The sequence below is a fragment of the Triturus cristatus genome, chromosome 7 (assembly GCF_964204655.1).
Source record: "Triturus cristatus chromosome 7, aTriCri1.1, whole genome shotgun sequence".
In the NCBI taxonomy this organism is placed as follows: domain Eukaryota; kingdom Metazoa; phylum Chordata; class Amphibia; order Caudata; family Salamandridae; genus Triturus; species Triturus cristatus.
Window position 1 is genome coordinate 723,507,424 of NC_140590.1, and position 27,373 is coordinate 723,534,796.

Consider the following 27,373-nt stretch of genomic DNA (forward strand, 5'->3'; position numbering starts at 1 on the left):
GATTCTGAAGTCTGGGAAGGAACGCCAGCAAGGCTATGCGAATGGCCATCAGCTCCAAGAGGTTGATGTGGTTTAAGCTCTGTGCTGGACTCCAGTGACCGCTGATTTGAAGCTCCTGGAGTACCGCTCCCCAGCCTTCTAAGGAGGCATCTGTGGTCACCACCATAGGAGACGGTGGAGTCAGGAATGTTAATCCTACTGCGATGTTCTCCTTTACCAGCCACCACTCGCAGGCCTTGCGCATACCTGGTGTTACCCACACCTTGTCGTTGAATGAGCCTTCTGCCTGGCGCCACTGTTTGTCTAACTCCTCCTGCAGAGGACGCATATGAAGCCTGCAATGCGGTATTAATGGTATGCAGGATGATATCGATCCGAGTAAGGACTTGTACAGGCGAACCGACAAATATTTCCTCTGCAGCACTTGACGAGCGGAGGTGATCAGCTTGCGTGGACGCTCCTCCGACGGACGAGCGGTGCATAGTGTCGTGTCCAGAATAGCTCCAAGGAACCTTTGCGACCTGGAGGGTATCAGCACCGACTTGGACCTGTTGAGCTGAAGATCCAAGTGGGCGAACAATTGAATGCAAGTTGAAACGGCTTGAGAAGTCGCCTTGAGCGATGGAGCCTTGACGAGCCAGTCGTCCAAGTATGGGAACACTTCTAGCGATTGCTTTCTGAGAAAAGCAGCGACTGGTGCAAGCATCTTCGTGAATATCCGAGGTGCAGACCGAAGGCCAAACGGAAGCACTTTGAACTGGAAATGGCTCTTGCCTACTGTGAAGCGTAGATATTGCCTGTGAGCTGGGTGAATTGGAACGTGGAAGTACGCATCCTCTAAATCCAGGGACGCCAAAAAATCGCCCGGATTCAGTAGACGGAGAATATCCTGGAGAGTGACCATCCTGAAGGAGAGCTTGATGAGATAGGTGTTGAGCTCCCTTAGGTCTAGTATAGGACACGACGTATCTTCCGTCTTCCGAACCAGGAAGAACCTGGAATAGAAACCCTTGCCCCTCTGCGAAAGAGGTATCGGTTCTATCGCCCCCTTGATGAATAGTTGGTGGGCTTCGAGATGTAACAGTCGGAGATGTTTTGAGGGATGGGCGTCCGGAGCTCTCGTTGGAGGAAGATCTTGGAATTCCAACGTATGGCCACTCTGAACAATATTCAAAACCCACCGGTCCGCTGTTATAAGGACCCAGCTGTCCAGACAATAGGAGATCCTGCCCCCAACCGGTGTCCTTGGTAGGGGAGGAACAGTAGTCAGAGCCAGGAGGCCGCTATTGCCTCTTGGCATGGTCTCGTCCCTGACGATTCTGACGCCCTCGCTGGGACTGACGAGAGAAAGACGCCGATTGACCTTGGCGTTGGTTCGAGTACTGAGCCTTGTACGGTTGTCCTGACTGCGTGGAATATTGACGCTGGTTGCCTCTGTAAGAAGTGAACCCTCGTCCACGAGCTCCTCTGAATGGAACCTTCCGATAATTTAAGGATCCTAAGGACTTTGCTGTGTCCGTGTCCTTTTTGATGCTTTGCAGGGCCTCATCAACATGCTTGCCAAAAAGTATTTCCCCGTCAAATGGAAGGTCCAGGATCTTATTTTGGACCTCCTGACGGAACCAGGTCGCTTTTAACCAGCCTTGACGGCGCAAGACCGCTGACCCTGCCAAAGCCCTGAAAGCGGTAGAGGCTATGTCCATAGCACAGTCAATGACCTCAGAGGAACATCTCTCTCCTTCCATGAGGAATTGCTTGGCCTCCTCCTGACTAGAGCCTGTTAGCAGATCCATAAACTGCTCCATGTCGCACCACATTTGGCGGTCGTACCTGCCTAGAATGGCTAATGAATTTGCTGCCCGAACCAACAAGCTGGCCATGGTGGAAAATCTCTTCCCTACATTGTCCAGCCGCCTGCCATCCTTATCCGGAGGTGTAGTCAAAGGTGTTGAAGGATTCTTGGACTTGCTCTGTGCAGCCTGAGATATGACAGAGTCAGGCTTTGGTTGTCTAAGAAGACATGCAGGACTGCCCTCAGGGGCCTTGTATTTCTTCTCCAGCCGGGGAAGAACCGGGATGACAGTAGCCGGGTTCTGCATAATCTTGATTCCCTCATCCCACACATGCTCAATGATGGGAATTGATCTGACAGACTTTTTGTATTGTGCCTTAAAGTCATAAAGAAAACAGTCCGACTGTTCCACTGTGAGAGGCAGACCAAATCGTTTGGATGCACGCTCCATAAGATTATGGAATCCCCCAATATCTGCAGGAGGCGACACGTTCGTGTCCCGCCCTGCAGCATCCGGATCTTGCATTCCAGTGTCATCAGGATCCACATCCGGATCCCCTGTATCAGTTAGTGGGACCACGTGCATTTCATCCTCGTCATCCGTATCATCCTGTGTATCCTCATTGGTAGGGTCCAGATACGAAGTCTGAGGAACCACTACCGGTACCACCACTGGTGAGGTACACGGCATGTCTTTAGGTAGAGGTGGCAAGTCCACTGACAGCCGTCGCGGAACCACTGATGTAGATGGATGCATTGGTGGAATGGCAGGGTGTGATGGAAATCGAGCTCTGTAGTCCTGCAACATCATCTGCAAGTCCGTAACCAGAGGAACTGGTAAAGCGATCATGTCCTGTCTCAAAATGCGAGGACGTACTTCCTGCTGAACATATTGTTGTTCCTCCTGCTCATCTTGACCATAATACTCCTCAGTATCAGTCTCTTGCTGCTTTACATGCAGGTCCGAGGGACTGTAGGCATCCCCATACTGCTCAACCTCTTCCTCCTCCTCCGACTCCTCTAGTAGCATAGATGGTGGTAAAGGCGTAACCCGCCTAGGTGTAATTTTCAACCTCTGTATTGAAAATCCAGAAATTTGGCCCGTCGACGGTCCCGTCGACGGAGTCGTCGTCGAAGGAATCCCAAGCGTCGACTAAATCGACGATGAACTCGTCGACGGCACGGTAGTCTTCGTCGACGGAGTGTGAATCGTTGTCGACAATGAGGTCGTCGACGATTCTTGAATCGTCGTCGACGGTAGGATCGTCGACGGAGCCTTCTTCTTCGTCGACGGCAAGCTCGTCGGCGGAGCTTTCTTCATCATCGACGGGACAACCGTCGATGGTCTCGTCGACGAACTCGTCGTCATCAGCATCGACGACGACGTCGCCGTCGTCGTCATCGTGGTCTTCGTCGTCGAAACTGCCGTCGACAGTACCTTCATGGAAACCGTCGTCGACGACGAGAATGAAGCTATCGTAGACGATGAAACAGGAGCAGACATCGTCGACGGTCCCGTCGACGAAACCAAGGAAACAGTTCTTGCCGTGGAAATCGTCGTCGACGTACCTGCTTTAACCACCGTCGACGGATGCTGTTTCTTCACAGGAATCACCTGTGGAGTACCTGCAGTGTTTCTTAGCAGGCTTTTCCTTTTGGGACGGAGGAGAAGATATAGAAACCTCCTTTTTGACCCTAGAGGCTGTGTCCACACCAGCAGCCTGTCCCTGCCTCTCCTTTACACTTCCGTGAGATTTCATGGGACCAGCCTCCTCAGACCTTTCAGAGATCCCGTGAGGGGCTTTGACAGGGGGTTCCGCAGAGATGGAGGGAGAAGACCTACCCCTCTTCTTTGATCTCCTGGAGGAGGTGCCAGAAATCGAATCCTCCTCATCTGAAGAGAGAACCTCCTTCCTGGTCTTCAACTTTTGCAGCCATGTCAGCAATCGACCCTCTCTGTCCCGCAAAGTCTTCGTAGATAAGGTCCGACAAATCTTGCAGTCTGTGGCCTTGTGTTCAGGGTATAAGCAGTAAATACAACTTTCATGCTTATCCTCAATGAAAAGTCTCTTCTTTCCACAAGAAGAACAGGGTCTGAATAAAGCTTTCTTTTCCTTCTCTGACATAATGTCACTATAGATGTTAAGATGTAGATTTCTGAAAGAAAAAATTGAGAAAACTGAGCAGAGCTCAGTGGAGACTCCCTAGCACAACGTGCGGTAGAAAAATCTGAGGATCTGAGCTCTCTCAGGAAGGTTGTCCTGGCAAAAGTTTGGGCTCTTTTACACAAAGAGGGTGATATACTACAAAATGAGATGAGGCCTAAGCCTATTTTCTCTTTTGTTTCTATGGTTATGATATATTTTTTATTTACCGAGGCTCCCATTCCGACGACGGGGAATGATACAAAGCATGAGAATCTATGAAAGTTCCAATACTGGGGTAAGGTTCAGTTGTAAGGTTTCTTTTTATGAAATTTTGGTGGTTTCAGCAGAAGGGAACTAGTGCTTCTAGATGTTCTAACACCACCAGACAGATCTAGTTTTTGTGCAGGTTACCTTTGAGTGTTGAAATGTAGGGCTTTATGTGTCATGCAGGCATTTTTCAAATGAATCCTTGCCTCATATGGAAGCCAGTTAAGTGATTTGAGGTCCAGTGATGTGATTGTCCCTTTTAGATTGTTTAAGGAGTCTAGCGGCAGAATTAAGAGAGGCCCTTAATAGCACCACCTTAGCTCTGGGTAGGGTAGGCCACAAAGAGTTAGTCCAACCTGGGAATCACTGGAGCTTGAACACCAGACTTTAGGACCTCCAGGGAAAGGAAGGGTTTTATTTTTCTTAAGATGTTCATGTTGAAGTTTTCTCTTTTGGTGGCAGAGCTGATGTGCTCCTGCATGTTCAAGTTCTTGTCCAGCGTTACTCCCAAAGTTTTTGTTGACTCTATAATGCGTGGGACACAAATCAGTGCTGCTAGTTGTTTAATTCATTCTGTAATGTCCGGAGCACCTTTGGGAGGGCAATTAGAAGGAACTCTGTTTTGAGAGCGTTTATTTTGAGGTGGTTACCAGTCAGCCAGTTTTTTTTTTTTTGTAGGGTTGAATTTAGAGATCTAATATCTTCAGAGGAAGAGATTTCTAAGTACTGTTGGGTGTTATCTGCCTACATGTGATAGTACATGTTAGATAAAAACAGCAAATCGGCTAGAGGTTACATGAATAAATTAGAGAGAGTGGATGAGAGAACAGATCCCTGAGGGACACCTAAAGTGAGCTGTGATGGGATGATTGTTTGAGTTCGTTCTGAAGAAAAGAGACAAACCAGTTAAGAACGGTCCCCCGATAGCCCCGTCCTGCATTTAAGTCTACGAGGTCGTCATGATTGACAGTATCGAAGGCTGACGATACGTTAAGGAGGATAAGAAGGCAGGATTTGTTCTGATCCAACATTTTTAGCGCATCATCCACAATGTGTGTGAGCCTCGATTCAGTGCAGTGGCCACGAAGGAAGACGAATTGGAATTGATCTAAGAGACTGAATTGGTCAATGTAGCTGCACAGTTGGACATGTACACAATTTGAGGAGTTTTGCTAGGGTCGAAATTGTAGAGATTGGGCGCAAGTTGTTAAGGTCCGAGAGGTCCGCCGTTGTTTTTTTTAAAATGGGGATAACCTGCCCAGCTTTAAGGCAGTCCGGTACTGATCCTTGAAGTAGCGAGGAATTGACCAATTTAGTCCAGAGAGGGAGTAAGGACCAATTGATCTCATTAAAGACGTTCGTTGGTAGAGGGTCGCTAAAGTGGTTTGAGGGTTTCAGTGTTGTAAGGATTTTTTGTTTGTTTTTATGTTCGCCCTAGGTTTGCAGGGTATGCCCAGACGTGTGTCCCTTGCTCACTTTTGCCATTGGATTCAAGCTAGCCTGGCTAATGAAGGGTGTTACCCAGAAACCGGTCTCAGGATGATTCTTTCCAGTTCAGGGAAGATCTGGCTTGCCAGTTCGGGCTGGACTGTTCCCATGAGGCACAGGGTCAAGACTGATTTGCATATAGCTAGGTCTGAACTGAGGTGGCGAAGTGAGCTAAAGAATGATGATGGATTCAACCCAGATCTGTGACTGGGGGTGAGTGTCTGAATAGTTTCAGGGCTCCGGCCATCATCTCCTTGTGTGTTTGCTTTGTTCGCCCTGGGTTGGCAGGGTATGCCCAGACGTGGGTCCCTTGCTCACTTTGCCACTAGATTCAAGCTAGCCTGGCTGATGATGGGTGTTACCCAGAAACCGGTCCCAGGATTCTTGTTTCTGTTACAGGGAAGACCTGGCGTAGCAGTTCGGTCTGGAGGGGCTGCAAGAAGGTGTGAGAGGAAGATGCTCTGTAGCTGACCGCAGGTCATTTTCGATCTTTCCTGTCTTTTCCGTGAAGGAGGCAAAATTCTCACAATTTGGCTGTTGCTTAGAACTTGTGGTAGAAGTATTGGGTTGCTTTTTGGACTGTAGCTTGACCCGCTCGAACAGTTATTTTGGACTATTTCTAGCATTGTCAAATTGGCTCCAAAAGAAGTTCACTTTCGAGCTTCTAAGTTGTTTGCTGTAAATGCTCCTCCGTTCTCTTAGGATTTTAAGGTTTTCGAGGAATACAAGTGCGGTTCTCCATGCTTGATCAGCTAGTTCAAGCTTACGCCTTTCTGTATTAAGGCTGCCAGGCTCCGAGCCAAGGTTTGGAGTCTTTGATAGACATTCTTTTTAGCTCTAGGGGTGATATTGAGTCTAAAATGTTCAACTTAGAGTTGCTGTAATGGCATGTTAGGTCATGGATATCTGCCATACCCAAGGGAGGTGTCAGGATGTTGTTGAAGGATGTCAGATCATTCCAGTTAATATTATGCATGCACTTTTCCATTGTTTGGGTTGACCCTTTTTTTGTCTTTACTGACTCTGTGATGAGGAAGGTGATATAGTGATGATCTGTCCAGTCACAAGGGATAATGGATTCCAGTTGGATAGTGTTATTCTTGGCAATGTTAAGGTCCAGGGTCGCACCCAAGTTATGGGTAGGACAGTCACAGATTTGCATCAGATTGAGGTCAGTTAAGAAGGTTTTCAGGCTGTTGACTGCTTGGTCATTGGGGTAATTCCAGTGTAGGAATTCACTGAGGAAGATGTGGGTATTCTGTTGTCATGGGTTGGCTGAGATGGTTTCCATCTTTGTTATATAAAAGTGTTGTTGTCACCTGGAGGGTGACGGATCGTGTACAGTTTACACCATGGATTGCTATTACTCCAAATGTTAATGCATAGGTATTCGCATGAGGGTATGTCAATATTATGTGACTGTTTCACTGTAATATTGTTTCAGTGAATGCAAGCAATACCTCTGCCAGATATGCTTGGTTTGTCTAATCTAATGATGTTGTGAATAGGTGGCACTAGAAGGTCAAGGGTAGGTGAGGAGGACTCATTTAGCCATGTTTCAGTGAAGATTAGTATGACTAGCTCATGTGTGAGGATGATGTCCGCAATATCCGCTTCATGTTTCACTGCCGAACTGATAATGAGTAGCATTCATTTCAGGTGCTGTTTGGTGTCCTCAGGGAATGTCTCAGTGATGGGCACTTGCATGAGGTTCAACTTGTTTACGGCTCTGTGGTTGTGCCTTGTATCTCTGTGTGGGTTTGTAGGGACTGTTTGGATGTCAGTAAGTAGGATCATACGAGAGGAGGAGGGAATGAATGTCGCCATAGGACAGGGGCTAAATCAGCCTGCGAGGTGGCAAACTGGTGTTGGGGTGGGGTGTATTGTTTGCCATTTCAGGTGAGGGTATGCCAAGACAGTTGAGATCCTGCTATCTGTGGGGTGTGAATTTGGCCTAGTATAGTAATTGAAATCTAGTGTTGAGTCTAATCCTCTCAGGCATAATGTTGTTTCCTCTGCTGTTTGCCAACTCTGTGGTGATGCTTATGAGGCTTTTTAGATCTGTCTTAAGTAGATGGGAGGTCCTGTGCCATCAGGCGAAGTCTGGCTTCTAAAGAAGTGGGAGAACAGGTGGGCGATGATGGAGCTCAAATGCCCAGAGATGGTGTGGTGCTAATGCCTGCAGTGCAAGTGTGCATCTGGCCAGGGCGAACAAATAGAGTGGAGGTTGAGTTGTGGATAGCTTGGGGTGTTAAGGTGGCGAACAAGTCAACTGGTTGGGTAGGAGCTTTTGGTGTAAGGTATTGTTCATATTAGGATTTTCAGGCCTAGCACGGGCATTTGTTTGGGTCCTGTGTAGTGTCTTGGGTATATTTGCTGTATCCCCAGTGTGTTCAGCTGACAAGGGGATAGTCATGGTGAAATGGGTGTGTCTCTATTCAATTGTTCCTAAAGAGGGGTGGTAAGGGTTTATTCCAGATTGTTGAATCAAGGGTAGGGTCTTCAGTTCCCCATGCATAGGCTGAGTAGTGATCCAATGTGTCTTGTAAACCATGGGGGAGACCTGTGGGGCAAGGGTATCAGTAGGGAGAAGAGAGCCTCAGGCAGTGGCCTGATCATTACTATTTATAGTTTTTTGATGATAGAAAAGGTTTCACAAAACATTTCTAGGTTGTGGTTTAAGGATTGTATGAGGATAATCCCATTATTGTATAGAGTGATGGCTGCGTCAGCTCTGTAAGTCGGTGAGGGGGCTACTGAGAGTTTGAGCCCATGTGGAATTTTTCTCAATGTCGCAATCCTAAGCTGAGAGAGCAAGGCTTTTCCCCATTTCGTGTAGAATATGAGATTAGTAATTATAGCTCCTTCTTAGGGCAGAAATATTGGTCCGAAATAATGTTTCACATGCAAGAGATTTTCTACGCTACTTCATGCAAACCAACATCGCAAGAGAAAGAATTCACTTGACTCAATCAATCTAGCCTCCCTTTTAACAAAGCTGGTGGGGGATACCTTCTGTGTTTAAAAGGACCTTCACCCACCAGTAACATTAGTGGCATGATTCATACTACGGCCCTCGCCAATAACACCTAGTGTGTCAGGGTGGACTTCGCACTGTTTATGTTGCAGTGTTCTTTAGTGATGTTAGCATTGGATCTTTATTAAAATTGGCTTCAGGAATTTCTTACCTTTCTGAACTATTTATTTAGGGTGTCTTGGCAAAAATAAAAACGCAAACTGGTGTCCATAGAGTATTCAATGTACTCCAACATCAAAGCGTCACATGTTTCAGTCATAAGAAACCGCCCAAAGAGGTCAAATGGCTTTCTTCAGGACCAGAATTATAGATACCTAATTATTTTACCTTACCGACCAAGCACTATTTGTGCAGTCAAATTATTTAGCAGTGAACTTCTCACATGTTATGTATTATATGCATGCCTTACAAACCACAAACAGGAAATTTCCCTAGTTTGATTATCTGTATAAGTAAAGAGAGACTTAATTACTGCTAGAACCTTGGCGCAAGTCATGTTTTTCATACTAATTTGTGGAATACACTACACTCTTATCTCAAGGTGTGAGCAATACGCAAGTGTCCATGCAGTATCACTGCTAACTTTACCTAGGTTAAAGGGCAACACAAACAGCCCCCATGCTCTGCACTAGTAGAGTTGCTATCTGCAGGAGTGTGCTGGTGTGTAGCCGCAGCGGAATGTATGCCGAGCAGAGGTTCAGAGTCATCCTATCTGACTGTCCATTAGGAATGTTCCTTTCTCAAGGGCCTTTCATCTCTTCAACCACTCCCATGCCTCCGCAGGCTCTCCAAAGTAACAGTTTCTTCCCTCTGTTATCACTCAAGGCTTTGTAGTGTACAGCACCATGTATTTCAAGTCTCTCACTCTTAGTTCCTTTTTTGACCCCCTCAAAGCTTTGACAGTGCTGTTGTACTTTGTCGGTGAAATCTGGAAACAGACGATATTATAGCGGGAATATTTCCTATTTTATATCTCAACAGCACCGGATAGCCTGTAGTATTACATCCCATTCTCGTTGATTAAAGATTCGTGAAATGATTGTTCTTGGGCGGATCAGAGGGGCACTGGGTGGTGCAATGGCAACAGAGCCCAGTGTGTCCTCTACACCGAGAGGCACTTCGAAAATACCTTCGGTTGTAGCGCTAGTGCTATGAATTCTTCCATGAATAGTTAAAACGCTCAGGCTCTTGGCCCTCTCGGGGACTTTTACTACTCATATTATTCTATTAGGAATGTCCTTCATAATCATCAAATTTTGCCCCAGGATAGTCTCATCCTGCAAAAGGTGTTGAACTTTCACTAGTAAAGGCACCTCTATCAGCCTGTATTGCTAGCGCCATAGATTTAGCTGCTGTGACTCTCTCACTTATTTTCCGGATCTCTGCCCATAGGAGCGTTATTTCCATTGTCACAGTGTTCATTATAGGTTCTAAAGAACAAGTTACTTACCTTTGGTAACAATATATCTGTAAGAAACATTAGTTAGTGTTAGATTCCTTACCTTAGAACCGTGGTTCCCAAAGTGTGCGCCGCGGCACCCCGGTGCGCCGTAATGAGGTGCCAGGGGCGCCGCGACCACAATGCGTGCAGACAAAGGGCCGCTTGTAAAAACGGCGGGATCAAACCTTGACACTGTCCCTAGAAAAAACAGCTTTTGAATGAGGTGTTGAAACGCACACCGCTTCCAAGAAGCCACAGTAGCAGGGCTGTTAGGGGCTGGGGTGAGGTAGCAGAGAGCTCTTGCAGTGGGCGCAGCCTGAAGCGCGCGCTGTTTACAAACACACAGAGCCATGGCACTGCGAGTGACGTGTGAGTGAGAAGGGGCAAGCGCTGCGTGGTCTGCAGGGTGAACCAGGCGCGCAACACCCATTGGACTCAAAGGGCTTCAGCCCCCGCCCTCCCCCGTCGTGTGTGGCAGCCCGGGATGAGACACCTTCCCGGGCAAAAAAGCAGCCGCACCCGAGCATTTCACAGGTCTTTAAAAGACCATGTGCATGTCAATGAGGCCTCGCTGTTGTTTCACCCCTCCCAAGAGCCCCTGCAGCTCCACTCTGCCTATTGCTTAAAGTTCAGCCCCCCCCGAAATTTTTGCTCAGCACCCCCCTCCCCCCCGAAATTTGGCTCTAGTTGCGCCTCTGGGGTGAACAGCCGTCAAAGTTTCTCGCTAATGAGAAAGATCAAACATTAGCGCTGTGTTAAGCGGTTTATTTCTAGGCAAAAATAATGACAGAATAACTCATACCAGCAGAAGATAATCTTATGGTCATTTTAGAGGTTGTACACAAACTGTAAGGAAACTGCATGCCTTTTCGAACCACATCCATGTCGAATACACATGAACCACAAATCAGAAGTTAAACAGAAAAAATATGCACTGAACAAACTTACTTGGTTATCAAATACTTTGCAAAGAAAAATCCCAGCTGCTAGAGTAGTACGTTCTTAATGGTAACATGCACAATGCATACAAAGTACACGTGGACTCGTAGAGGTAAAAAAATTGCAATAAATGGCAGACACTCAAAACAGTGACTAAAACAAAAGTTACGTTACATGAGGCAGTGGTGGCCGTTGTGCATGTATCAAAGGCAATACAAATACAAGAGGTACCAAACGATACGTTACAAAAGGAAAGGTGACATATGTGCATGTTACAAAAGAGTACAAAGTACAAGTAGAGGTATAATACTGCACTAAATGGCAGACTCAAAACACAAAAACACCCTGGCAAGGGAGGGATTCCTGTGGGGTCCGGTGGGGTCCGTTCAGTGACTGTGTTGCACGGCACGCACTCACTGACATTGCAGCTGAGGTTGTCTGTAACCAGGCTGAGGGGGAGAGGGGATTCGCCGGTTTATTTTCAGCTCCCCCTTGCAGTGAGCTTGGCCCCTCATAGTGCAGACCCGGTGTGTCTAATATACACAGAGTGCAACCTCTTCACCCGAAGCCGCAGTGACCCCTGACCTCCATGTGTCCAAAGCCCACATCCCTTGGCATGCGGGGTATTTAACTAGCTCGAGCCTCAGCACTCACTCTTAGAAGAACTGGCACTTAAGTGCAGAAATGCACCTGAACAGACTGGGACATAAATTAACCCAGAAAAATGTTTTTGGGCAGCTTGTGATGACGCAAAGGACTGATCCTTATCCAAGATCTTTTTTTAAATGTCGAGTTACATATATAATGTCTAACAGACGTCACAGGCAGTTTAATACTACAGCGCCTGGAAGAGTAACTTGGAGCATTGTTTGTCCGCAGCAGTAAATTATGCATGTAGCTTCTCAATGACTTCCCAAACCAGATCCTCTCTAAATAGGAATGCAAGCAATCCAAGTCCGGTTCTGGCCTTGTTTGGCCTCATCACTGAGGTGCCGTTTGAGTCCTATGGCACAGCGAGTTTGGGACCCACATCTTAGCATTCCTATCCTATTTAGGGAGACTAACAGAAAGCACAAACCCTGATTGAAGTAATACTTGAATTAATCGGTTCAGTGTTGCCATTGTCTGTGCGTCTTTGCTCCGGAGAATGGGTCTTCTGATTGTAACGTAAACATGTCCGTGGGTTACTGCGTTTGTCAGAGATTTCCTTTTGTTAGTTGCAGTTTACAGTGAGCTAATAACTGTCATAAAAGAACTGGTGGCAGACTTCAAGGTATAGATTTAGATTAGAAGATATGGGTTTTCCCCCCAGACTTCGTTATTGAAATGTTGAGCAAATGGTTCACTTGTGTACAAATCTGTTCTTGTCATTAAAGAGAGCCCCAATCTGTTGTGTTACGTTTGAAATTCTGAGTTTGTGCTTCTCCAGACCAAGTACTCTTCAACTATACTGCCTACCAATATGGATGACATGTGAATTCACCCCTTGTTATCCCTTGTCTTATGTAACATGTCCTATACACTGATTTGAACACCTATGTTTGATAGTCTCTGTGTAATGTGTGTGTTATGTACAGTGCTCTGACACCCTTCACTCAGGGCTGGCTCTAGGGCAGTGCGACCGGTGCCACCGCACCGGGTGCTGACTTCGCACAGGGGCGTAAATGCAACAAAGGCGCTGCCTGGCCCTGCCTAGTCCTGCTGGCCCTGCCTGCCTCAGCTGTGCCTGGCTCTCTGGCCCGGCCTCGCCCTTTTGACCCCAGCTTTTGAACTATTGTTGTGTGGTTAAAAAAAGTTGCATGGAAACATATTTGGCTATTAATCTTGTATCGCTTCACACTTAACAAATTTTTATTAAACAGCTGTTATCTTCGTATTTTGTTACAAATATGATTATAATACCTTCATTGCATCCCAATTAATTTAAGGAAGACAACAGGAAGTACTCCCGAGGTCGGGCTAACATCCCCCACCCGCCGACCCGGAAAAAAATGGTGGGGAGCCACGGCCAACTGCCAATTAGGTCAAGGGAGCCACGGGTCAAAAAAGTTTGGGAACCACTGCCTTAGAACATCCCCAGGCGTCAGACTGGATCCAGAAAGTTTTCGCTAGCAGTACCTCTGCGCGTCCGTAGGTGGCGCCGTGCGGCTCCGCGTCCGTCGCTGGCGTTGCATGCGCCGAGATGACGTCACGGAGACTACTTAGGCGCCACCCATGCGCGCCGACGTCAGTTCTGTACACTACTTTCCGCGCCAGGAACGCAGAGCCATGCAAGACACTGACCACTGGTGCACAAAACTAGGGCCCTAAAAGGGATGACCTTAACCCTAGAAATCAGTTCGCAGAACAGGGATGATGGGTGGGTTAGTAAGGAATCTAACACTAACTAATGTTTCTTACAGACATATCGTTACCGAAGGTAAGTAACTTGTTCATCTGAAAGAAACACGTTAGTGTTAGTTTCCTTACCTTAGAATAGATACCCCAGCAATACCAACCCCGGTGGTGAGTCTGCGAACTAAGATCACACCAGAAAATCCCGGAGAACAGAACGGCCAAAGAAGCCGTCTCTCTGAACTTGGCTGTCAAGGCAATAATGCTTGGTAAAGGTATGCAGCGAGGACCACGTAGCTGCCTGACAGATATCCTGCAAAGGGACTCCCAGTCCCAGAGCGGTAGTGGCTGCTGTCGCCCAAGTTGAATGGGCACGCAGCCCCACAGGAGGCTCCTTTTTAGCCAAGGAGTAACAGGCTTTAATACACAGAACGACCCACCGAAAGATGGATCGACCTTTCTTGGCACCCACGTAGCCAACAAAGAGTTGATCATCCACCCGGAACTGTTGTGTGTGCTCCAGATAGAACCAGAGCGCACGTTTTGGGTCCAGACGGTGGAGCCTCTCTTCCTCTTTCAAAGGATGCGGAGGTGGAAAGAAGGTGGGCAAAGTGATGGGCTGCCTGATGTGGAAGGGCATGACAACCTTGGGCAGAAAAGAAGGCCGGGTCCATAACACCCCCTTGTCCGGATGAACAGAAAGGAAAGGAGGTTTAGAAGAAAGAGCCTGGAGCTCACTCACTCTTCTGGCACAGATTGAGGTAGCCGGGGAGGCGGGTGGGCGTGTGTAGATCTGCAGCTCTACATGCCAAGAACAGATGCATACTGGTAAGTAGCATATTCCGTTCGAGGCATATGAGCTGCAGATTACACACTTTTGCATAGACTATATAGCAGTTCCCAACCCTAGCGGCGACCACCGGCATCTGTTGCAGTGGTTTGAAAAAGTGTTTTTGTACAGCCTGGCCCACACTAGCTTGTTGCTTCGTTTGCACATCTACACAGTAATGTTTAGTGAAAGTGTGCGGTGTTGACCATGTAGCTGCTTTGCAGATATCATCTAAAGGGATGTTCCCTAGAAAAGCCATAGAAGCCCCTATCTTTCGTGTAGAGTGGGCTTTAGGGAGAACAGATAGCGTGCGTTTTGCCTTGTGGTAGCAAATCTGTATGCATTTTACAAACCACCTAGCTATCCCTGATTTAGAGATGGGGTTGCCTTTATGTGGTGGAGAGAAAGAGACAAACAGTTGTTTTGTCTTTCTGAAAGGTTGTATTCTCTGGATATAGTAAAGTAAGGCCCTTTTAACATCCAGTGTGTGTAGAGACCTTTCCGCAACAGTCTGAGGTTGCGAGAAAAAAAACAGGTAATTCTACCGATTGGTTTAGATGAAAGGGGGAAATGACTTTGGGTAGGATTTTTGGGTTGGTACGGAGGACAACCTTGTTCGGTTGCATTTGGAGAAAAGGTTCTTGTATAGTAAGTGCTTGTATCTCACTGACCCTTCTAAGGGAAGTGATGGCTACAAGGAAAGCTGTTTTCCATGTAAGAAATTGCAGTTCACATTTATGCAAAGGTTCGGAAGGCGGTCCCATTAGCCTTGTGAGAACTATATTCAAGTTCCACACAGGTGAGGGTGGTACTCTGGGGGGAATTATTCGTTTAAGGCCTTCCATGAAGGGTTTAATTGCAGGCTGGTAGTGATAGGTGCTGTCTGTTTTGTAGATAGGCGGCAATTGCTGCGAGGTGTAGCCGGATGGATGTATATGCTAGGTTACACCTTTGTAGATGGAGTAAGTAGCATATGATGTGCTGTATAGATACGTCTCGAGGGTTGATTGTGTTGTTATGGCAATAAACAACAAATCTTTTCCACTTTGCAGCGTAGCAGGCTCTAGTAGTAGGGCGTCTAGCTTCTCTGATGACGTTAGTACAGTCAGGGGGAAGGTTAAGGTATCCGAATTCTAGGATCTCAGGAGCCAGATCGCAAGGTTGAGCAGAGCTGGGTCCGGGTGTCTGATCTCTCCATGGTTCTGGATTAGGAGGCATGGTGAGAGGTGTAACTTTTGGTGTGGCACTACCGAGAGTTCCAGCAGCGTGGTGTACCACGGTTGTCTGGCCCATGTTGGGAGCTACTAGAATCAGTGTGAGGGAGTGCTGTTGTAGCTTTCGCACCACTAATGGAATTAGTGGGAGAGGTGGAAAGGCGTACGCAAATTTGCCTGGCCAGTTCATCCATATCGCATTGCCTTTGGACAATGGGTGTGGGTATCTGGCGGCGAAGCTTGGGCATTTTTTGTTTTCGTGGGTGGCGAAGAGGTCTATGTGTGGATGCACCCACATCTGAAAGAACGGGTGAAGAACCTGCGGGTGAAGTTCCCACTTGTGGATCTGCTGCGTTTGTCTGCTGAGCAGATCTGCCATGGTGTTTTGGACTCCTGGGACATGTTGGGCTAGGAGAAAGATTTTGTGTGGAATTGCCCATCTCCATATGCTCTGTGCTAGTTGAGAGAGCTGTGGAGAGTGTGTGCCGCCTTGTTTTTTAATGTAGTACATGGCCGTCATGTTGTCTGTGCGAATAAGGACTGCCTTGCCTAAAATGTGTGTGTGAAAGGATTTTAGGGCTAGAAAGATTGCCAGTAACTCCAGATGGTTGATGTGGAGTAACTTTTGTTGCGGCGTCCATGTGCCCTTCACTGTGAGGTGTAATAGATGAGCTCCCCAGCCGGAGAGCGATGCGTCCAGGAACGGTCGACCTCTGGAAAGATTCGTGGTGTTCCACCACTGCAGAGAGCGATGGGTGCGACCGTCTACCAACACCAGATCTGTCAGTTGCCCCTGGGCCTGGTTCCATTGGCGCGCTATGCACTCTTGGAGTGGACGCATCTGGAGTCTTGCATGAGGCACTATGAAAATGCAAGAGGCCATCATCCCTATCAGTTGCATAAACACTCTTGCTGGGAGAGAGTGTTGAGGTATGAATCTTTGACGCAAAGCCTGAATGCTTGCAATCCTGGCAGGATTGGGGTAGGCTATGGCTTTTGAGGTGTCTATGGTGGCACCGAGGTATTGCTTTGTGTGGGATGGTATAAGCTGGGACTTTTGGTGGTTCACCGTGAAACCTAGCTGGTGAAGTAGTTGGATTGTAGTGGCGGTGTGATGTACACATTGGCTGTAGGAGGTGGCTTTTATTAGCCAGTCGTCCAAATATGGGAAGACGTGAATGTGCTGTCTTCTGAGGTGTGCCGCCACTACCGCTAGGCACTTGGGGAATACCCTTGGTGCTGTTGTGACCCCGAATGGGAGCACCTTGAACTGGTAGTGTTGCCCGTCCACTACAAATCTGAGGTACTTTCTGTGAGCATGGTGTACCGGGATGTGAAAGTATGCGTCTTTCAAGTCCAGTGTGGTGAGAAAGTAATTCTGGGAGAGGAGTGGAAGTACCTGCTGAAGTGTTACCATGTGAAAATGGTCCGAATGTATGTATGTGTTTAGAGGCCAGAGATCTAAGATAGGTTGTAGAGTCTCGTCTCTTTTGGGTATCAGAAAATATAGGGAGTAGACCCCTAAATTTTGCTGATTAGCGGGGACTTGTTCTATCGCCTCTTTTTGTAGGAGGGAGATTACCTCCTGTTTTATTAACGTGGAATGTTCTTGTGACATTGGGCGTTGCCTGGGTGGAATGTTGGGGGGGGGTAGATGTCAATTCTAGGCAGTACCCTGAACGAATAATTTGGGTCACCCATCTGTCTGATGTGATGGTCTCCCAGACGTGAAGGAAATTTTGTAGCCTGCCACCGACCGGAGTAGGATGGTCTGGAGGGAGCAGGGGGAAGTCATTGGGTAGGCGGTGTGGCAGAGCGGGCGGTATTTGTTTTGCCTCTGCCTTTATTGTTATTGCCTCTATAGCCGCCTCTTTGATAACCCCTTGTGAAGGTGGATTGAGCAGGGGGTTTTGTAGGAAGTGGACGCGCTATCTGAGGAGTAGCCTCTGGCCGTGCCCCGAAAAGAAGAGCGGCGAAAGGAGCGCCTAGGAGGGTGTGACTGCAGGGCTCCCATAGATTTCGCCGTATCTGTGTCCTTCTTCATCTTCTCAAGGGCCTCATCTACCTTTGGGCCGAATAGATGTTCTTGATCAAATGGATGATTTAATATGGAGGCTTGTACCTCAGGTTTAAAGCCTGAAACTCTCAGCCAAGCATGGCGACGGAGGACGCTAGTGTTAATGGCCCTGGAGGCTGTGTCTGCTGCGTCTAAGGCACAGCACATAGAGGTGTTAGTTATGGTCTTACCCTCTTGAATTAATTCATTGGCCCTAATTTTGTATTTTTCTGGGAGATGGTGCATGATGGATTCTAGTTCATCATAATGCGCTCTGTCGTATCTGGCCAATAGCGCTTGAGTGTTGGCGATACGCCATAAATTGGCTGCCTGTGACGCAGTGCGCTTTCCTGACGCGTCCAGTAGCTTTGACTCTTTGTCAGGAGGTGGTGCTTCGCCTGACGCCTGGGAGTTTGACCTCTTTCGTGCAGTGGAGACCACTAGGGAATCTAGTGGCGCTGGCCCTTTGATATAGGCAGGATCTGTGGGGGCAGCCTTGTACTTTTTTTCTATGAGTGGGTTAATGACCCTAGCCCTGACTGGGTCTTTAAAAACCTCTGGCACATGTTTTATTACCCCCTTGGGCATAGGTAGTATAGAAGTAGACCTATGTGCGGTATCAAAGGTGTCGAGGAGGAAATCTTCCTCTACCGGGTCAGTGTGTAGCTCTACCCCGTGATAATGTGCCGCCCTCTGAAGTAGGTGGTGAAAACCTAGTGACTCTTCTGGTGGAGATGCCTGGATGGATAAAGGTCATCTTGTGGGACATCTGGAATGTCTGGATTATTATAATTGTCCCATGGGTCTGGGGATCCTGTAGGGGTGGGGTCTTGTGGCACATCCCCTGGATCGTAGTATGGGTCCCCCTGATCATCATGGTCTGGAGACGGGGTCGGAGAGCGATGAGGCAGGGGTGGAGAAGGCGGAGGGGGCGGAGGTGGTGAGGGTGGAGGAGGTGGGGAAGGCACTCTGAAAGGGGAGGTAGCACAGTCTTTCCTCTTTGGAGGTGGAGGCGGAGCCGGTTTGTCCAAGTGTCTCTTTTTAGAAGAAAGTGCCAAATGTCCAGTTTTTGGATCCTTGGTAAGTGTCTTTTGCAAAGGATCCGGTGTAAACAGTTCTTGAGACAATGGTTGTTCGGTCGATGGCTTTCTAGGCTTGTCCGGGCCGTGCTTTTTTGGAACCTCCGATTTTTTGGTCGGCGCAGAGGCAGGCTTCGGCGCGGGAGTGTCGGTGCCGAGGGCCTTATGATGTTTGGTCGGTACCGAAAGGCTGGGTTTCGACACCGAGGGCTTTGGTGCGGAGCTCGGTGTCGAGGTAGAGGCCGGTCTCTTTTTCAGTGCCGGAGTGTGTTTATCAGCACCGCTGGCAGGCTAGCTCGAGCCCAAGCCGCCGGAAGGCTTATTAGGCTTCTTCACCGGGCCCGAAGGTGGGGTGTTCGAAGCAGTGTCTTTGGTCTTGCCTAGGCCCGGAGGCAAAGGTGTGACCGAAGCCTTTTTGGGTGTTGGCGTGGGTGTGGGAGGGGGAATATTACTCACGACCCTCTGCGCCGGGGTGCTGTCCTCCACATCTGAGTCGTCGGCTTCGGAAGCACTGACAAGGTCCTCTTCGGTGTGCTGCTGTCCCGGAGCTTCGACGTCGTCCCCGAAGATGCAGACTGGAACGGAGGTCGAGGAGTACGCCATGTTTCGTCTGGCCCTTCGATTTCGAATAGTCTTTTTCGATCTGAAAGACTTGCAGGCGGGATAGTCTCGAGCCTCGTGTTCAGGGGGGAGGCAGAGGTTGCACACCTCATGAAGATCGGTGTGGGGGAATTTGGACCCACATCGAGGGCACTTCTTGAATGGAGTTCTTTCCATCAGCCGGGACCGGAGCTTGGAAAGGCCCGAAGGCCGCCGTCGACGACTGGAATCGAAGGTGTGTCGAAGAGAAGGTGATTGAGGAGATCAGGATCTGAACAATACCGCGATGAGCGAGGATTCCGCTTCGATCGTCGAACTGGAAATGTTTGGAACCGGAGCGCGAAGTATTACATCCGAGCCCGATGGCGGAAAAAAACAATCTGAGGATGGAGCCGAAGCCCATGCGCAATACGATCCAAGGGAGGAGTCACCGACCTCGTGACTTCCAAAGACTTTCCAAGAGGAAAAATAAAACTGCAAACATCCGGGCCCACCACCAGATGGCGATCTATGCAAAAGTGTGTAATCTGCAGCTCATATGCCTCGAGCATGTGGTTTATCTTTGACAACCTCAGAATCCGGTTTGAATCGGACAATGCCATTCAAGTCTGTTCTTTTAAACGTCAACTGTGGGGGGGGCGTGGCCAAGATGGTGGCGGAGTAGCACCGTTTCTCTGGGGGTCCGCTCGCTGAGGCTGACAAAAGGCGTCCATAACCAGTCTCGGGACCCGAGAAGTAGCTGAATTGAGGTCTCAGGGTGTTCAGATTGTCGGAGGCATCTGCAGACCCGGTGGTGACCCTTCACGCTTACAGTAATTGGTGGCAGGGTGCTCTGAGCCGTGAGCGTCAGCAGAGAATGGGACGATGCAGAGGCCGACGCGTGGAACCCGCTGTTGGAAGAGGGGCGCGGGGACAGCAACGCACGCTGCTGGGGGAGCCGGCGGGGCCTAGACGATACCAGGAGGTGAGAAAGCGAGGGGCAGAGGCACCTGACCCGGCTGGAGTGCGGTCCCGAACGGAGTTGGGTGGAGAACCTCCCAGGGCATGGGACCACGAGCCGGCAGCTGCAGATGCGTCCTAGAAGCACTGGGGTGCAACATCAGCGTGGCCCACTGGATCGGGAAGGGCCTGTCGGCGGTCCCGCCCGGGGACACGATCGGAACATTTGAAGACCCTGTAGCTGGTCTCTCCAGCCTGGACTAGCGGCAATACTGAGGCTGGTGTTTGGCACGGGCATACAGCGACGTGGAAGCAACCTAGAGGGGCCACGCGCTACGTGTGATCGGGCACTGAGAGACAGGGAGGTCAGTGTCGGAGTGGTGCTGGGACAGTGGTGGCGCTGCAGAGAGTGGTGCAGAGGAGGGCCCTGAACACGATCGAAAGGCCTGGGGGGGACGTGGAAATGGACCCCTGGCCTGTCACACGTACCTTATAGTGCCCTAAGGTGGGGCTGGCCTAAAGACCCCGCTCCACCCTCCCCCATCACGAGAAGTGCGCTTGGTCTCTAAACCTCAGAGAAGACGGGCAGGCCGGGCAAGCCACGAGGTGTGTGGTGCCACAGAGGTGCTGCAACGTGACCGACCCCACGCCAGGCACCACATCGGTTACACGGCAGGCATCATAGGAGATCTGGTCACGCGGGGCCCCCACGCCTGCTACCAAGGAGGAAAATGTACGCACAGGCCCCCCCACCGCTGGTGGGCGAAGAGCGCGGACTGCAGGAAGGGCTCAAGGCCTGTTCACCTCCCACAGCGGCCTTCAGAAGGGTCGCCAGCGCAGGGGACCCAACCTCAGTGGGAATCAGCGACATACCCCACAGGGGAACCCGGCGGCCGCAGTGGGCACTCCGGCCCCCCATTTGCAAGCTGCTGATCATGGCTACTCAGCACACCAAGAAGGATATCCCAGGTAAGGAATCCTCTATTAAGGACTTATTCCAGAAACCAAGTGGGAAGAAATCTGGGAGGCCTAGTACTGATCCCCATGGCTCTTCTTCAGGCGAGGCAACAACGGGCCCAGCTGCAGGCCATGCTGGCGAGCCCGTCACGAAAGACTTTATGGAACAGCCCTTTGGGGCTTTGCGAGAAGACTTTGCTGGGTTGCGTCAGGAACTGGCCACAGATATTAAGCAGCTCAGGGTAGACCTTGGTGAGGTGGGAGATAGAGTGGACACACTGGAATGCACTGGAGAAAGACGAGAGGAGGAGCTCACCAAACATGCCCGGGAACTGGTTGACCTCAGAAAGCGGCATGAGGAGCTATGCCTCAAACTGGACCTGGAGAATCGCTCGAGGTGCTCCAACATCCGCATCAAAGGTGTACCGCTCCAAGCAGATGGCGTCAAACTAGCGGACTGAGTACTTCGACTCTTTAAACATATGGCCCCAGATATGAGAGACCAGTTGCTCTCGCTGGACCGCACGCATCGGGCCGGGTGCCCGGCCTCAGGCCCTGGCCAACCGCAAGACATCCTGACCTGCCTCCAATCCTATCAGCAGAAACAGGTTATTATGGCTGCCACGCGGGATCACCCAACAGTGGAGTTCGAGGGCCTTCAGGTGGGGGTGTACCAAGATCTTTCGCCCCTCACCCTTCAGAGATGAAAGGAGCTGCGACCAGTCACGACCTTCCTACCTGAGCAGGGAATACGCTATAGATGGGGGCACACGTTCCGACTCTCCTTCGTCTGAAACAAAGAAATGCATGGTGTTCGTAACATGCAGCAAGCGAGGGCCATCCTTGGGAATGCCTGGACAGTGGTGGATGATTCGGACGTGACGGAGGGGGATCCAGCATCGGGCAAGCTGCGGAGACTGGGCAGGAGAAGGGGTCCTAGGAGGGGTGTCCAGGCGAGGCCTTCCGAAGAGGAGCTCTGGAAGGAACGGGAAGCTCTACTGAGACAGATGCAAGACCAGGAGAGTTCTGCTGACCAGGCTGGTGATTGATCCAATCCGTTGAGGCCTTGAGATCCAATGAGGGGATGAATGATCCAAGCCAAGTGTGCCAAACTGTCGGTCTTGGGGGAGGGGGGGGAGCCCCTACTACAGATTGGTGATGACCGACCGTCTGACTCATGGACCACTGTACATCAGTGCGTTTTGTTCTAGTTGGAAGACGACGTGGATATCTCCTTGTGATCTTTTCTCTTTTGCTTTCTCTTTTCTTTCTCTTTTCTCCTTTATCCACCCGTGAGACATTTTCTGCCCTCTTGCAGACACCGGGAGCTACTGCCATCACATCCACAGGTAGGGTGGTTGGGTATGGTAGAAGCAGGTGGGGATGGAGGGACGCCCCTTGGGAGGAGGGAGGACCTGGCACACAAACCGGGAAAGGGTGGCTGGAGGGTTTCCACGGTCCCTCCCATCTTGGGCAGCACCCGGTGTTCAACTCGAGTTCCCGGGCCTGCCCTCTCATACACACCTTGGTTTGCTCTGTTAGATTAGGGGGACAAAGCGAGGAGCGGATACAGGAGAAGGGTCTGTTGGTGTCAGGATCCCATGACAGGAGGTGGGAGGAGGGGATTGGGTGCCCCGTCGCAGCGGGTTTCCCCCATGCCAGATTGAGACATGGCACAGTTGCGCACCCCCACACTCCAACATGACACAACTTAAAGTAATCATGAGCTTCAATGTACGGGGCCTTAATTCGCCAGCAAAGCGGTGCGCACTTCTTGCCTTGTTGAGAGATGCTAAATGTGATATATGCCTCCTTCAGGAGACCCACCTTTTGCGGGAGGACTGGAAGCGGCTTCGATCCCATTGGTTTGACAGACACTTTTTGTGGGACAGAGTTCAAGAGAGGTGTCAGTTTTCCACTGCTATCTCACCCAGACACCCTTCATTGGGAACCCGGACGTCCCACCAGCACAGGTGGGAAACACCTATTTGAAATGGCAAGAGGCAAACTGTAAGCGCATCGGTGACCTCTTTGATGAGCGGGGAATTCTGGATTTTCCCAGACTGGTGGCTCATTATGGGACCCCAAGGCAGCGTACTAGCAGTATCTGGCACTGCGCCATTGGGTCACTCAGCCGCAGATCCGTCCGCATGCTGGCAAGCTCCTCAAGAAAATCGAAATTTGGTATATCACCCGCACCTCCAACAAACGTCTTTTGTCCGATATTTCTGGCTTTCTCAACAGGGCGCGAACGCAGGCCAAATCCCAAGCGCAGCGTAGGTGGGAGGCGGAGCTGAGTCTGGAGTTCTCCTCTACGGAATGGGCCGATATTATTCACAGGGCCTGGGCATCATCGTGTAGCACCGCAGGGAAAGAAATGCTCCTGAAAATTGCTCACTATTGGTATTACACCCCTGCGAGGGTTGCTAAACGGAAACCCTGCTACAGCGACCTCTGCTGGCGCCACTGCGGGCAGGCGGGTACATTGTCCCATATCCTGTGGCATTGTCCTAAGATACAGGCTTTTTCGGAGGCTATTCTGCCCATAATTGATCAGATTTATCAGACAGAACTTCCCAGACTTCCTAGTTCTATCCTGCTGGGACTACCCAATCCTCTTACCTACCCCCTTCGGTCATGTAGGGGCAGGGCGATCACTCTAGCACTAGGGGTTGCCAAACAGGTTCTCTTGGCGAAGTGGGGAACACCCTACATCTCAACGAAGTTAGAATGGCTACACAAATTGTGGGAGGTTGTTGGGATGGAATGGATCATGGCGGGGATCAACCATACACTGCCGAAATTTGACAAGACCTGGGGTACCACGGTGGCATACTTATCCTCCGAGTTCGTAGAGCTCACGTGCCCTCGCTATCTACGAGTCCTACGATTCCCCACAACGCCACTAACAAGCCCCACCGCCTCTACCAAGGGACCATCGCCATAGAACCCTACCATGTCTCAAAAAACGCCTTGGGTGGATACCTGTCCTCTCTCTTATCTGTCTCTCTTAACCTTATCCTTGCCTTCTTTCATTTCATCTCTGGTCTCTCTCTTTCCTTTCTAATAAAGTTTGATCTTGAATAAGAGGTTACCCACCGGCCAGTGGTTGTAGGTGGGTGTGGTGTTATTGATTGGAACATATACAATAAAAACGATTTGAACCATTAACATCAACCGTGCAATTTTTCTCTGGATCAGGAGCGGCTGAATTACAGTCTTCCAAAGACAGCAAAAAAAAAAAAGTTCCCTGTCAAAACTTTATGAAGGAAAAGCAAATATTGTCCCAACCACAAGGTAGTATACCTGTATAGCCAGTAATCAAAAACCCTGTTTGCATTACAGACTTGTATTGCCTCAATGCATATTGAAATATGTTCTCTTTCACTTATTTTGCTATTCCTACTTTCATTTCTTTCAGGAAAAAGTAAAAACCAAAGGAAATGATGGACGGAGTGTTGAACATTGCAAGCACTCACCCCCAGTCAACTGATCTGGGTTTAATCCATCACCGTTCTTTAGCCCACTCTGCCACCCCAGTTCAGACATGGCCATATGCAAATCAGTCTGACCCTGTGTCTCATGGGAACAGTCCAGCCCGAACTGCCAAGCCATGTCTTCCCTGGACCGGAAACAAGCTTCCTAGCACCGGTTTCTGGCATTTCCATCATTTCCTTTGGTTTTGCTTTCAGGAAAAAGTGCCATGAAGCAGTAGCACAGAAGCAGTGCTGTATACAAATAATTAAATGAACAAGCTATTATTGTGTTCATTTTTAAATACACAACAACGTGACATATTTTCAACCTCCAGGCCTCCAAAGGTCTGTACCCTTCTGTGATCATGGAGAAAAAATTAAAACTGTTACAGCGCATTACTCATCTAAACATTATAGCATCCCCACAAGAAACAGTACCTGCTTAATTCTCCCCTCCAGGTCTGCCAACAGTGAGGTTTTCCAAAGATCAGCCAGCTGCTTGCAAGGTATAGCTATATTCACAAACCGCTCCCAAACCTACAATGGATTCAAATAGATGACTTAAGCACAGCATAAAGTATTCCAAAAAAGTGTCAATTATTCATAAATATGTGCGGAACGTGCAATTATCAAGCTTCACATATGCAGCAGTAATCGCATGCTAGATTGGAGAATGTAGCATACCACAGTAGAAAGCTTGAGCCCTATGGCATTGTGGAGGATCCAATATGTATGTTTCCTAAAGCAGTTAATGGTATGAGATGGAGGAGCATTTGATATGATGGGAAATGGGTGTTGTATTCAGTCCTGGTGGGTGCACCTCCAGTGTTTTTATTTTGTATTCACTTGTGTCTCGTTCCTTTGACCATTTGACAAACTGTGTGCTCATGTCGGTGTGAGCATAAGTACATATCATTGTAAACGTTTGAGTGTGAGTTTGCGGGACTACAGTTGTTAAATAACTTGGCACGCAGCTGGGACGAGGAGACAATAAGTACAGGGACAAAGAAAAAAGTGGCAAAAATACACAAGTTGTAATTCCACATTTTACACAACACACCATTTCAGCACTTTAATATTTGTCTGTTATCCGGCTATAAAAAATGGTTTTCCCTTTGGAAAGACAAAATGTGGAACACTGCCTTGTAGTAGTCCATATTATACAAAAACTGGCACATAGCATGTTCACCCCAGTGAATAAGTAGAGACTCGTGTGAGGATCACAAATTGAGAAGTTTTCTGTTGCCTTGCAACGATATACAACAACAAACATTATCAGAGAAGAATCAGAGGAGTCATGCTATAGAAATTCTCCTGGAAGAACTCCTTACACTCGTATTGTAAATCAAAAACTCAGCTGGAAAAAACGTAACCATACTAGTAGATTCATATGGCTAGATACACAAAACAGACACTAATAGGGCATCCGAATGGCCAGGGAAAACGCACATCAGAATGCTCACGCCACACCATTCATGCATACTCCGTAGCTACAATGCTGGTCATTCACCAGAAAAAGACGCAAGACTTGCTGTTATACTGATGCATCAGATAGGAAGATCTTCAATGCAACTCACAGCTCAACATATATATATGTATATACATAAACACACACAAGACTTTACCCTTGATACCCTCTGTTCCAAAATAGCTAGTCTGGTATATATACACACTGAAAAAAGACACAAAGGAGAAAGTGACATAGTTAGGCTTGGTAATAAGATCATAGGGCCATATGCTTCAACACATTTTCCCATAGACACAGAATGGGCAAACCCCTACTGATGCATCTGGCCCTTAATGCGCACAGTTATGATACAGTTATTGTTACAAAACAAAACCCAACAAACAAAGAAATTAGCCTATTATAGTTTAGTGAATTCACCATAATTTGTGTCCCCATCATACAATGCTGACCTCATATATTACACCATTCAAGTCTTGCTAAATGACAATAAATGACACTTCAAATTATATCATTGATGACATAACAGATGATATCAATCAGTGACTGTGACAGTGAGCAACAGACTTTGTGAACTAGATGTAATTCAACAAGCTACGCCTGTGCCTAATCAAGTGATAATGGACATAACCGTTGGCAACATGCAGGGCATGTTACATACCTGTCAACTAACCCATATTTGGTGGCTGTCACCTCTTTGCACTGGTAGTCAATCAGCTAACAAACAAAATGACGTTATACATTTTAATGGGATCACCAACTTTCTAAACCCTGAACACCCTCCAAACAGTGTTCATTCTCTATTCACCTTAATGGGATCACCCTCTTAAACACCTCATGTGACCTCCATTTTTGAGTCAACAGGTTGAGAGATGAGCATTAATCACCGATAAGGCACCGTTTGCCAGACTCAGAAGACTCGTAGTTTGACAAAATTCACTACACATATTCCTGAGATGAGCATGCTGCCGTACAGCCTTAAAGCATTCTTGCGGCGTTGTGAGTTAAACCATCTTTAGGTGGGTCACAACTATTATGTACAATTTTCAACAGTTTGTAGTGTCTCCAAATCTTCTGGGAAGTTCTGCAACTAAATATCCACACCTTATAAACACTCCACTGTACATAAAAAGTTGTCTATATCAGAGTGCGTGAACTATTTATCATGGTCATGTACCTATACAAAGTAAACACAAGGACATAATGAACGGAGCGCAGAAGCGTTTACAGACACTTACCCCCAGTCACAGATCTGGGTTGAATCCATCATCGTTCTTTAGCTCACTTTGCCACCCCAGTTCAGAACCAGCTAC

General features: G+C 48.5%; 1 protein-coding gene across 2 annotated transcripts in view; it reads right to left on the reverse strand.

Annotated features, from left to right (window-relative positions):
• Positions 1-27,373, reverse strand: part of RNF213 (ring finger protein 213) — a 2,329,248-nt gene that overhangs the window by 1,393,488 nt on the left and 908,387 nt on the right. For both annotated transcript variants that reach the window (XM_085617427.1, XM_085617426.1), the window contains exon 14: positions 25,034-25,132. In XM_085617427.1, coding sequence (XP_085473553.1) covers positions 25,034-25,132 — 99 coding nt within the window. The remainder of the gene's footprint in view (positions 1-25,033; positions 25,133-27,373) is intronic.